At 35.7% G+C, this 13,087-nt stretch overlaps 1 protein-coding gene across 1 annotated transcript; it reads right to left on the reverse strand.

The window, feature by feature from the left end:
- Positions 1 to 7,605: 7,605 nt before the first annotated feature.
- Positions 7,606 to 11,283, reverse strand: Dak1 (cytidine/uridine monophosphate kinase Dak1). Its single transcript, XM_028170143.2, has one exon. The coding sequence runs from the start codon at positions 10,950 to 10,952 to the stop codon at positions 10,323 to 10,325; it is 630 nt and encodes a 209-aa protein (XP_028025944.2). The 5' UTR covers positions 10,953 to 11,283; the 3' UTR covers positions 7,606 to 10,322.
- Between the last annotated feature and the right edge of the window lie 1,804 nt (positions 11,284 to 13,087).

Raw genomic sequence — 13,087 nt, forward strand, 5'->3', positions numbered from 1 at the left:
TGCATTTTATTTGATATTAGCATCAACAGTTCGATGTTTTTAATGGAACTTCAATTTAACGACCGTCTGGTATAGTGGTAAGTGACATGGTCACTACACAAGGGGGTTGCGGGTTCGAATCCCGCCAAGGAAAGATATTTGTATGATAAATATAAATATAAAAATGTCTTTCCCAGGGTTATGGATGTATATTAAATATATGTATGTGTATAATAAAAATCTTACATTTATTTCCGTTACCTGATACCTGTAACACAAGTTCTTTACGAACTTAGGACGGAACCAGAGGTGGAGTGATTGTTAAAAAAAAATTGCTAATGAAATTGCTAATAATGAATTGTATTTACTCCATTGAAAGATCTGAAGTTTTTTTTTTTTTATGATATATTTTCCAAATTGGTTTTCCAAAGTTTAAAACTTTAAATGGCTCTCCAATAAAGATGCCAAAATGTCGTTAAAAACCAAATAACCTTCCACCCCTCGATATAATAATGACACTCTTACACTTAACCAAAGTATTAATTACCCTTAGTACCTTGTATTTACTGTAAACTGAACTTGTCCCCATCGCTGCAAGATACAGAAACATAAAAAACTACGCATTCCAAAATTTTTGTCTTTATTAAATATATTAATTATTAAATAAAATTCAAAAGAAAAGTGCCTATTCTATTATAATAAAATCTTTTTTTTTTAAGAGATAAAAAAACTTGCGTTCTCTGAATATTTTGTAACATTTACATTACCGGATAATTCACTAATGTGATAATAACATTAATATATACAATGACATGTAATGTAGTAATTTTTAGGGATAAGGAATTTGCCTATATTAATCAAAGTAATAATGATGTATTTTGCCTCCCAGTAGTAATTATTTAATTTGGTATTATGTATATACTAAAATTGAAATGTAGTTATGTACAACTATATATAGTGAGTTTCAAATAAGAATGTGCACGTCAATGACCTTGATCTGTCAAAGTTCGATAAAAAAGTATGGACAACAACAAAAAAAAATCTTCTATTTTTTTGGGATTTTTTTCCTTAATTATTAAGACTATTAATATGTTTGTCTTACTGAACCATACACATCTTAGAATTTTCTTGATATATTGAGTACTGGTCGAGGTAAATTAAACATGAAAAAGCAATACTGTCGGGGCACTATAATCTAAGGATGGGCGACGATGATCATAATTACTCAAGCAGTGGCATGAGTGGAATTGGCAAACTCGAACATTTAGATTATAAATTAATATTTAAAAATGCCTACCTTTTTACTGACTTTACCTACTTTTTTCGATTTGACAGCTATGACGTCACAATATGGCGCAGGTCTATGCACAATATTATTTAAAACGCATATTAAACATAAATACTGTTATACTATAGCATCGCCACGTTCAAAATACTACAATTTGGTGTGTTAGGTTTTAAAAAGTTTTTCCTCTAATATTATGATTACTTGAAGTAATTTAAATTTGAGTAAGATAGAAAATTTGAAATCTATCTAGTCTTGGGAGTGCGAAAGAGACAGCTACATGTTCCTGATACGCGCCTTTAAATATAATAGCTGAGCTGTTTCGCGCGCAATGTGATACAAACGAAAACTACCCTCCTGGATACTGAAGCGGTATTGCTTTTGTATCGACTTTCCTAAATGAACTTTATAACTATTTATGTATATGTAAGCTTTAGAACGAAATCTGTGTCAATTATATTAGTGCACAGATTAGTCGAACAAATAGGAAAAGTTGTTTTAAAAACATTCCATAACCCGCGTCATACTTTAATAACGCCAATAATTAATTATAGTATAATAATTATATAATTAAAGTAATACAAATACAGAGTACGTTATTGGTTTGGTAAATTGTCAATTTTAGATGCTTGCAATTTTTATGCTTTTGATGTTTCGCACATAATATCTGAGAAGTTTCTTAATTTTACTTTTTATATGTTATGTTATAGTTATATATATTTAAATTTTCACAAGTTCTAAACCGATCGAAATGGACGTGAGATTCTTTAAGCGTCGAATCCGCTATGATTTGATGTACAAATCTAGGGACTATGGTGGAAACTCCCGTGTTTTTGGTATATTGATGATAATATAAAAATTGAACAGCTTGGACGCTCTTAAGCCCAATTCTAAACGCTTCTTAGTATATGGTAGTTCTCAGGTTCTGACTAAACACAATATGAGTTTTCTTTCGGAGTACCTGAACCTCATTGCTTAATGCTTTCGCGTGGTGTACGCTGGAGATCCTGGCCATAAGATTTACAGTAGTGGGATTGAAGGGGATGGAATTATACCCTATAAACTATTTTTTGTAAAACTGGAATTAGTTAATCAGTGCCGATATGTGATCTATTAAAATAGCACAAACAAGTAAAACAGTGAAAAGTAAACAAAGTAATCCATTCATTACAAGACTGACAGAAGCTAGACTACGATTGTAGACATCCACTCATAGTTCAAACAGGTGAATCCACTCACAATCACACAAAATGCTACTTACTGCATACATATTTTCATTAAAAAAATCGACCTTAAAAATCACCTATATAAAATTAACAGTAACGCTTTTTACCAAAGTTTTTGAACAAGTAAATTAAAAAGTACTTGGTTTTTAACGTGCTATTCGAATTTAAGATGTTTGTCGGACGGAATTAAGACTTCATTTATTATTGTAGAAATCCCGCGTAAAATTGTGGACGTTCTGACGTATCAAAAAACTGACATGATACTAGTAATCTTTCATCTCAGATGAACAAATAACATTGTTTTTTTTTTTTCAATAAAACAATGGTGCTCACAATGTGTTCTCACAAAATGTTGTTTTAAGAACAAACACCTATATGCGCATAGAATAATCTTTGATTAAATTATTATTTTTCCTTTGTTTAATGTATCGTTTTTTTTAATATATTTTTCACATTAAATAAAAATGTCCATTGTACTTACTTTTGTATCTAAATGTGTAAAAGACTGCATTTATCTTGTTTATTGGAAATAAATTCGCACTAGAAATATGTTGCTTTATTATTTACTATTTTAGCCACGTTTTCATTACATACGCGTAGGTACCACCTGTCACAAGCCAAGAAACCCCTGAAGGACGAAGAAAAACTACCAAGTTTCATCACAAAGGTTTAGAAAAATATAAGAACAAACTTAAAAGGAAACATTTATAAATATTTATATATACTGAGACCTTAGAACTTATATCTCAAGGTGGGTGGCGCATTTACGTTGTAGATGTCTATGGGCTCCAGTAACCACTTAACACTAGGTGGGCTGTGAGCTCGTCCACCCATCTAAGCATCTAAGCAATAAATAAATAAAATATTAATATACATCAGTAGCTTTCTATAAATTAAATCGCATACTAAGATGTTCGACTAAATTCCTCTTTCCATAAGATTGTCAGATAGACTCGCAGCCCAGTAATAAATGACCAGGGACCATAGGAATCCAAACATGATTTCCATCACCCGCATTGAAACATGTGGTTGAAATCATAATCGGGATGATGGAGCGGCTATAACCATTTGAACCAAAAAGCATGGCGGAAACAGGCAAGGTCGAACTTTATAGTATTTTCATCGGTTTTACGTGAGTCACAAATCTATATGTATAATAATTTATAAATGAATTGCTATTGGTTAGTCTCGCTAAAACTCGAGAATGGCTGGACCGATTTGGTTAATTTTCGTCTTGAATTATTCGTGGAAGTCTAGAGAAGGTTTAAAATGTGAAAAAATATGAAAATGCTCGGAATTATATAAAAACAAACAATTTTGTTTTTTCTTTGATGTGTCCCCCGTCTGACGGATTCCTTTTGTTTTTGTTAAAGTTTATTTTATACAAAAGTTTAGGTCTTTTATTTATCGATCGAGGCACTACGGAGTCTGCCGGGTCAGCTAGTTTTACATAAAAATATGACTACTTTTACGTTTCGTTTATTATTTTCATTATATTATTTCTGACATTTCGGATCTGATGAAGCAGCGCCGATCACAGCCCCCGACCGCGTTTAGTTTGCGCACCCCAGCGTTGAGGGCCGGCACGACACGGTCGCGGATCCGAATGAATAACTACGGAGTCTGCCGGGTCGGCTAGTATTACTTAAAAATATGACTACTTTTACGTTTCGTTTATTATTTTCATTATATTATTTCTGACATTTCGGATCTGATGAAGCAGCGCCGATCACAGCCCCCGACCGCGTTTAGTTTGCGCACCCCAGCGTTGAGGGCCGGCACGACACGGTCGCGGATCCGAATGAATAACTACGGAGTCTGCCGGGTCGGCTAGTATTACTTAAAAATATGACTGCTTTTACGTTTCGTTTATTATTTTCATTATATTATTTCTGACATTTCGGATCTGATGAAGCAGCGCCGATCACAGCCCCCGACCGCGTTTAGTTTGCGCACCCCAGCGTTGAGGGCCGGCACGACACGGTCGCGGATCCGAATGAATAACTACGGAGTCTGCCGGGTCGGCTAGTATTACTTAAAAATATGACTACTTTTACGTTTCGTTTATTATTTTCATTATATTATTTCTGACATTTCGGATCTGATGAAGCAGCGCCGATCACAGCCCCCGATCGCGTTTAGTTTGCGCACCCCAGCGTTGAGGGCCGGCACAACACGGTCGCGGATCCGAATGAATAACTACGGAGTCTGCCGGGTCGTCTAGTATTACTTAAAAATATGACTACTTTTACGTTTCGTTTATTATTTTCATTATATTATTTCTGACATTTCGGATCTGATGAAGCAGCGCCGATCACAGCCCCCGATCGCGTTTAGTTTGCGCACCCCAGCGTTGAGGGCCGGCACGACACGGTCGCGGATCCGAATGAATAATCTTAACTTAAATGTACGATGGAAACGTGTTTTATGTATGCATTTTTTTTACATAATATGTTAAATAATTTCTGGAAGTGTTTCCGGCAACTGTTGATCAGCTATCTTGTATGTGAATTAGTTTCTAGCGATGCCATTGTTGTCAAAGTCGAATTTATAAAAAAATCAATTTTATAATATTCTTCTTCTTCTTATTAGCCCACAGACGTCTACTGCTGGACGGCTGGACATAGGCCTCCCCCAACCGTCGCCACAAAGACCGGTCCTGCGCTGCCTGCATCCATAATACACACATTTAATTATATATTATATGAAAAAGTTTAAGGAACGAAATGACAAACATAGCCTGTCATTTTATTAATATGTATTTTTTGGGCCGTAAGCATGTCGAACCTAAACACGTTGAACGCCATGCGGCCCACAGGTGGGCCTAACGTAGTATTATACCTTTCAAGCCAAGCCATAATCAGGGAATCAGTATTTTTTATCAAATTGACATGCTCATTCTAAAATTTATAAAATGCGATAATTTGCACGGAAGGTAAAAATTAGCGACTTTTACCGTCGAGTTTTTAAGATATTTTAAAAGGCAATACTTAATCTTGATAAAAACTACAACTTTGTATTCGTTTTGAAAACAAAGGGTTCGGCCCGCGGCTCACTTCCATACGCATTTTGTTTGTAAGCTTTTTTTCCTACCTAAGCGAGAGCGTTGAGGCTTTATCAGCGTAACCTTAACTAGTAGGTGAGCTCACGGGGCCCAAGCCTGACGACGTTGCTAACGCGAACCCTAGCAAGAGCCGTGCTTCGCAGAATCTATCACTGGATCGGAAACGCGACCCACTGAGAAGAGTCGGAGTCCGACGAGAAATTCAGTGGGTTGTGTCTGAGGGTTAATTTACTCGTCGAGCCCTTCGCAAGCAAGTTTTGTAGTGTCACCTTATTTCTAAGTATGATAGCTGCAATCAGTGGCTTGTAGGAAGCGTTTACGTTGGACACCCTCACGTGGCTCACGAGTGACCTTCATGGCCCTAACGGTTCAGTAAGACTAGGCTCACCGGTGAATACCGCGGCCTGAATGAAAATACTCGATTTTACATATGGCGCTCAACGTCTTAACTAGTTTTCTAACAATTAATTATTGTAATTGTTTTTTTGTTCCTACCTATGCTGATAGCCTTGAGAGGCTATTTCAGCTTCGCTCTAACGTTTGTAGGTGAGCTCACGGGGCTCAGACCGGAGAGTTGCTAACACTGACCCTAGCAAGAGCAGTGCTTCGCAGAATCTACCACCGGATCGGAAACGCGACCCACTGAGAAGATCCGGCGAGAAACTCAGTGGGCTGTGTCTGTGGGTTAATTCGCTCGTCGAGCCCTTCGTCGCAAGCGACGGGTTCGACGAGGACGGTGACCGGTGCTTGTGGTGCCTAAAAGCACCGTTAATGGATCAGGAGGATCCGTAATGACGTACTTTGGGCGCCGTTGACGGTTTACCATTCGGTCTACTGGGTCGAGTATGTAGTTTCCAGCGGCCACGATGAGAGGGTTCTCATGTCGTGTCGCCTTCTCAAAATGGCGCAGCGATGCCGACTGTATATACTTTGTAATTGTCGTGTTCAGTTTTTTAAAGAACATTTAGTTTAATTATTGTTTCAATAGAACTAGATTGATTAGATGATAGAGGAAATTGCTCGTCATTGTGTACGTATTTTAAAAAGGTGACTCGAACTGTTACTTAATCTCCTCCGATGACGCGACAATTTGATTTTTACAGTAGGCAGTACCGACAACAGGTTTGTCATTAAAAAAATTTCATTCTTAATTGTTTTTTTTTTAACGCAATTTAACTATGTACTTTTTTCGACTATCACCATGAAGACTTTTAAGCTATTAGCGTTTTAAGAAATAAAACAAAATAACCAGCCAACATTACTATTTATAGAAGTTGAGATCCAAAATATGACGTGAGGCCAAAAATGCTAGCCTACCTTCCTAGGTTCTTAAATAGATATTTAGTATCTTTAATGGTATAATTAGGTGAGATGAGTAATACTCTTTTCAAAACTTTACGGTTATAACGGAGTAAAAAAATAACTAAATACATTTATACTTTTATCCGACTGTATTACTTGTCACACATTTAATTAGGCTAAGCTTACGTTTGATGAGAAACATATGCAAAATAATTATACAATATCGTCACCCTGCCTATTCGTTCTTATCGCTAAGCAGTGATCGCCTCCGGCGTGAAAAAGTTGACACTGCCGTTGATATGGAAATGAAACTGAGACCTGTATGCTTAGTGCGAGTTTTTTAACGTTCTCGATAGCGTAAAAGTTATGTCAAATTTATATGCAGCTGGAACAAACCTTAGCGGCAAACGTAGACATACGTTCCAACTCCATACAAATTTGAGTTAACTTTAACGCTATCGAGAACGTTAAAAACGTTCGTTTACCCGTCTATTAACAATAAGACTGCTCTTATTCCTTGAATTATCTCAAAATTAATCCTGCTTAAGAAGATAATCAGAGTTCAGTCGTTGATTACGAAAGGAAAATTTTATGTTAAACAGTAGAAAAGAGAGTGGGAATCATAGCAAACTCAGTAGGTAGGTAATATTAACTCTTCAACGGACTCTTTAAAACTAAAATGATTTAAGTACTGTATTAAGAATGGAAGCACTTGTAGGTAATAAAAAAAAAATAAGTACACAGGAATATATTCATCACTAAGTTTTATTTTCAACAATAAATTACATTACGTGCACAAGTAAGTAGGTATAAGATGCAGATTCTAAATCTTAGAATATGCGATGATAAAAATGAACCATTTTCGGAAATTCTGTGTAAAATTATCATAACCTGTGTGTCGTACCAATTGTTAATTCAGATTGTAGTGGTTGAAAATTTAAATATTGAGACATTCTAATCATACGACATCTCGAAACTATTTGAATGTGTGGTTCATAGAAACATCACATTGACCTACTACATAATATGATGACAACAGACCAGGAATACATTTTTTATTAGAATTTTAATTAAATTTACATATTTAATCGAAGAATTAATTAAAACTACTTTTACGGTTTGATTTATAGAAATTAACACAGTAGTAAATATAATACAATAATCAAATGTCGACTAATAAGGCTTCTGAGAATTGTGACCACGAAACTGTATTTTACGGAGAACGTTGGCGGTAACAAACTCTAATAGTAGTTCTAATGATTTTATTTTTAAATATTAATATAACAGAATATCTTAAAAACAGCACACTGAAAATCAAGTTTTAAGAATTACTTAATAATTAATGGCTTACTGATTTAAAATGAAATCCTATACAAATACACTTATGTAACTAAAGTATGAAAAAAATGCATAGCTTAAGTTTTTTTACAATGAATGTTCGTCGTTGATCCATTTTGAATTTTTTAGAACAGAGTTCCTTAACGCACATTTTGTTTGCGGGCTAAAAGACTAGACTGAAAAAGTGTTTTAATGAAAAAAGAGGCAAAAAACTGACAACAAATGTTTTGTTTATAATAAGAATGTAAAAAATAATTATATACATATGTACTTCCAATAAACAATACAATAGTGATATATTTTCTATACTAATATTTCAAAAATGTATCTGCAATATTAATTTTATTCACATTTTTCGGTAGACAGCGGCTTGGCTCTCCCCCTAGCATGGCTGACGTCCAGTATCTCAAATATATTAAGTGTATAATCTATGGTCCAGTAACAATGATAACCACTCACCAATAGATGGACCGTATGCTCGTCTGCCTACACAGGGGCAATAAAAAATTTATTAATGATTCGTTTCATCATTTTATATTGATTCTTTATTTTTTATTTAATCATTACTTAATACAAACACAAAACAGATGTAACAAAAGGAACTCCTTTTCAACCGGCTAACCTTAAGACAAATCTCCCTTTTTTTTCATTGTATGGTTTTATCCATTTATTTATGTATTTATCCATCATTTTTTCAAATCCTGATATATAATTTTCTGGGTAGTAGTAATTTTTTTAAATAATTTTCTGGGTAATAAGAAAAATTATACACACAGATAACATAAACAACAGTTTTTTATAAATTTAACTTAATCTATTTCTTTAAAAATTAAAAAATTCTAACAATTTTGTTCCTTACAAACAAAGTTGAGTACAAAATTCAGTGTTTCTTGAATTTATTTTATACTTTTTTCTTATGGAATTTAAATAGATGTTCCACTATATCTTTGGTGACTGTATACACGTCATTTCGAATCCTCCTGAACCACTAACGGTGCTTTTAGGTACCTTAAGTACCAGTCAGCGTTCTCATCGAACCCGTCCTTTACGATTCGTCGCCTTCGAGGTTCGGCGAATTAATTAACCCACAGACAGCCCACTGAGTTTCTCGCCATATCTTCTCAGTGGGTCGCGTTTCTGATCCATCGGTAGTTTCTGCGAAGCACTGCTCTTACTAGGGCTAGTGTTAGCAACATCCTCAGGTTAGATCCCTGTGAGCTCACCTACTCATTCAGAGACACTGGCATAGCCCCCTAAGGCTACCAGCATAGGTAGAAAAAAAATGACTACACAATTGCACTAAGATTTTTTATATAAAATTGTAATGCTGAGTCACCTAGATAAAATGCTTATATAACAAATATAACTAAAAAACTGCATGCTAATTACATGTTCAGTGCTGTTTCTTCTGTTGTCACAGATGTGGTCGGTGTCAAATTAAACATATGAAAATGTAAATGTAAATAAATTAGGCAAGGTTAACCACAAGGACCTTGCTCTTTACCACAAACTATAAAAATTATTAGTTTGATTATTATTACATATTTTTAAAAGAACAACATTCTACAAATGATTTCTTAATAGTTCTAATTTTGTAATATGGTCATTGTCATATGAGTCGACTATTATCAAAGCCGGCAATGTGACTTTTGGATAATTATTGGTAAATCAGAAAAACGAATTATTGACTTTGTATACCATTGGCAGTCACAAAACTCTTCTGAACGACATCTTAGATAAATAACAGGTTAAGTATTAACCTTTATTTAATGCAGGTTTTGAACCGTATTCTTTGAAGGAGACGATTATATTCAAATCAATCTGTATTGAAATATCAATAAAAATTTTTTGTCGAAATGCACAGATTGCCACCTTTGATAATAGACGACTCATATATCAATACAAATAATCTAATTTGTGGATGGCCTTTATTTAATGCAATTAACTTTGATCAGCTTGGTTACATAGCTGTTTATATTTTGATATGATTTTCAACTTCATAACATTTGATAGCTAAATAGCTAGATAGCTTAATGATTAATTTCAAATAAATACATAAATAACTAATTTAATACAAACCCTTTGCAGGGCAATTGATCTAATATACAGATTATAGTTACAAATTGCTTCATTTCAGCTTAATCTCGTCAAATGCTACTTTAACTTTGTCAAACACCTGATCAGGTTCTTCTTCAGCATTGATCCTGCGGACAAGACCTAATTTATCGTAATAATTGATGATTGGCATTGTATCATTCAGATATGTGTTGAATCTTTTCTTTAAGCTCTCTATGTTGTCGTCGCTTCGTCCACTGCCTGCAGCGCCGCGTCTCAAGCATCTTTCGGTACATATCTCACGCGAACATTCGAAGAACAAAACGAAAAGTAGCTTGGTTTTGTCGGACATGACGCGCTCCCAGCCATCCATATTATCTTGATTACGCGGAAAGCCATCTATGAGGAAACGTTCTTTACCGGATTTCTGCATGGCCTTGTGTAATAAGGAGCAAGTAACCTCCACCGGAACTATCTCACCGTTACGAATTTTTTCTTCAATCATTTCTCCGTATTCTGAACCAGGCCTCTGGCGTTCTTCTCGGAGTAAATCGCCTGCACTCAAATGGACATAATCATATTCTTTGGAAATCATTGAGCACTGTGTACCTTTACCAGAGCCAGGAGCTCCCAACACGAAGACTACTTGAGGCACCATTTTGTTAATGTAGCGCGAGCTCTGCCGCAACACGCTATTCAACATTAATCGACGGGACTAATTTAGATTGCGGATTTTCAAAAGCTTTTATAAAACATGCGCAAAGTCGCGACCTTGAATGTCTTTGACGTATTCTAAATACTTCATTTTTTATGATTTGTCAGCGTGACAATTGATTTCATTGGCAAAGGGAATATAGGTTTGAATAAAGACCAAGATGTGTTTTAGGTAAAAGTCAAATGAAATGAAATACAATGCAAATAAATAAATTACTATCAGTAACGTGAGTGACTAAAGTAAGACTTCCCTAAGTATTTGGGAAAAGATGATCGATTTAATTACAGTTCTCAAAATATATGCACTTACACAGAACAAACGGTCAATGAGCCGCCATTAGTTAAAGTCGGAACAAATATACATTTAATAATAAAACAAAATTGTGCGTGTTAGCTGCAACGACTTTACCCTATGAAAATGCTGCTATTTGTGGTGAGGTACTATCAATCAATCTAACGAAAAGTATATTTGCTTGAAATAATATGCTTAGATAATCCTAACAGAGTTAATTTAACATGCATTCATTTAAAAATCAACGTAATTAAAATTTATTTTCAAAATATTATTTTTATATAATGTACATATTATTTTTTGCTCGTACTTAATCATTGTTAGCCTAAGAGGCCATACTAACTACACGAGAACGAGTAAGTCAGCTCACGAGATCAACCTGAAGGAATTACTAACACTGACCCTTCCAACAGCAGTGCTTTGCTGAATCTAACACTGAATCGGAGGCGCGACCTGCTGAGAAGATTCGGCGAGAAACTCAGTGGATTGTGTCTGTGGTCTAGGTGCACCTCGAACTCTTCGTTGTATTCGACGAGAGATGACCGGTACTCGGAAAAGCCTAATAGCACCGAATGGATCGGAAGGATCAGACTACTTGTTTTGGTCTCAGTGGTGCTCATCCGCCTGGTCCGAATATAGACAGAGGTGGCCACGATAAGAGTTATAGGGTATAGTGTCGCGCAGCTTTCTCGAAGATTCTTTTTTTCAGGCCAGGCGCTGATCCTCCTACGAAGTCTCTGCCCTAAGAGGCGCGCGGGGTATGTAGGAGTGGTCCGTGACTGCGAACCGCGGGCCCAAGAATATTTTTAGAGCCCTAACGCACTAAAAGACCCCTGCACTCTCAGACCCGACATCCGATCTCCACCCGGGGTCCGCAAGGGGTTTTCCGCGGTTAACACTACAACCAGACTCGCGGCGCCAACCAGAGGAAGCCCGGCCGACGAAGCCTTCAGAGGAGAGATTTTTAAGGGATTTTATGGTCTGGGAACTAAGATCTTTAGGTCGTCTTATATTCTAATTTTTATGAAAAATAATATGAAGAGAAATGATATATGGTATTTTTTACTGGTAGTAGGACCACTTGTGAGTCCGCACTGGTACCTAGGTACCACTACCCTGCCTATTTCTGCCGTGAAGCAGTAATGCGTTTCGGTTGTAGATGTCTATAGGCTCCAGTATCCACTTAACACCAAGTAGGCTGTGAGCTCGTCCACCCATCTAAGCAATAAAAAATGATAGGTACCACCTATTAAACAGTCTCAGTAAAGTGGTGGTCATTTACGGAGACTTTTTCAGTAGACTTGGAGGATACTGAGAAGTTACGTACAGCGGCTTTGTTTGATTTTCCCACATTTGTGAACTTTCAAATACTAAGCAGTTAATAAACCACCGTTATTACACATTTAAACCTGAAAAAACACTAAATAGGCAAAGTAAAACAAATCATATAACTTCACTCCTCCACACCGGTTTGAAACACCGGCGGTTTCAGTACGAAAAAATCATTCTTTGATCTCGGTAAAACTCATTGGGGGGCTTAATGAAATAGATTTAAATAAATTGTTTAAAAACCAAATTACTAAATAGTAAGATCGGAACTTAGCAATATTGTCTTTTCTTTAAATAATACCTAGGATGCATTCCTTTGACAGATAGTAGTTATTTTCAATATCCATGAGCAACAGTTACCTACCTAACAGTATTGTCGACCTGTCTTCGAAAGCTCTAAAAATCCTTAAAACGCAGTCTACGAAAGCTCTGGTTTGAGAAGCCACGGAGCGATACCAGCTTGTTACTTGCTGCAGTGTTGGGACAATAAAAAACAAAAAAAA

Source organism: Bombyx mandarina, chromosome 19, assembly GCF_030267445.1.
Source record: "Bombyx mandarina strain Sakado chromosome 19, ASM3026744v2".
NCBI classification, from domain to species: domain Eukaryota; kingdom Metazoa; phylum Arthropoda; class Insecta; order Lepidoptera; family Bombycidae; genus Bombyx; species Bombyx mandarina.

What these genes read in the sequence shown, in the direction of transcription:
- Dak1 (XM_028170143.2), bottom strand. Translation starts at nt 10,952, where the DNA reads ATGTTGAATAGCGTGTTGCGGCAGAGCTCGCGCTACATTAACAAAATG.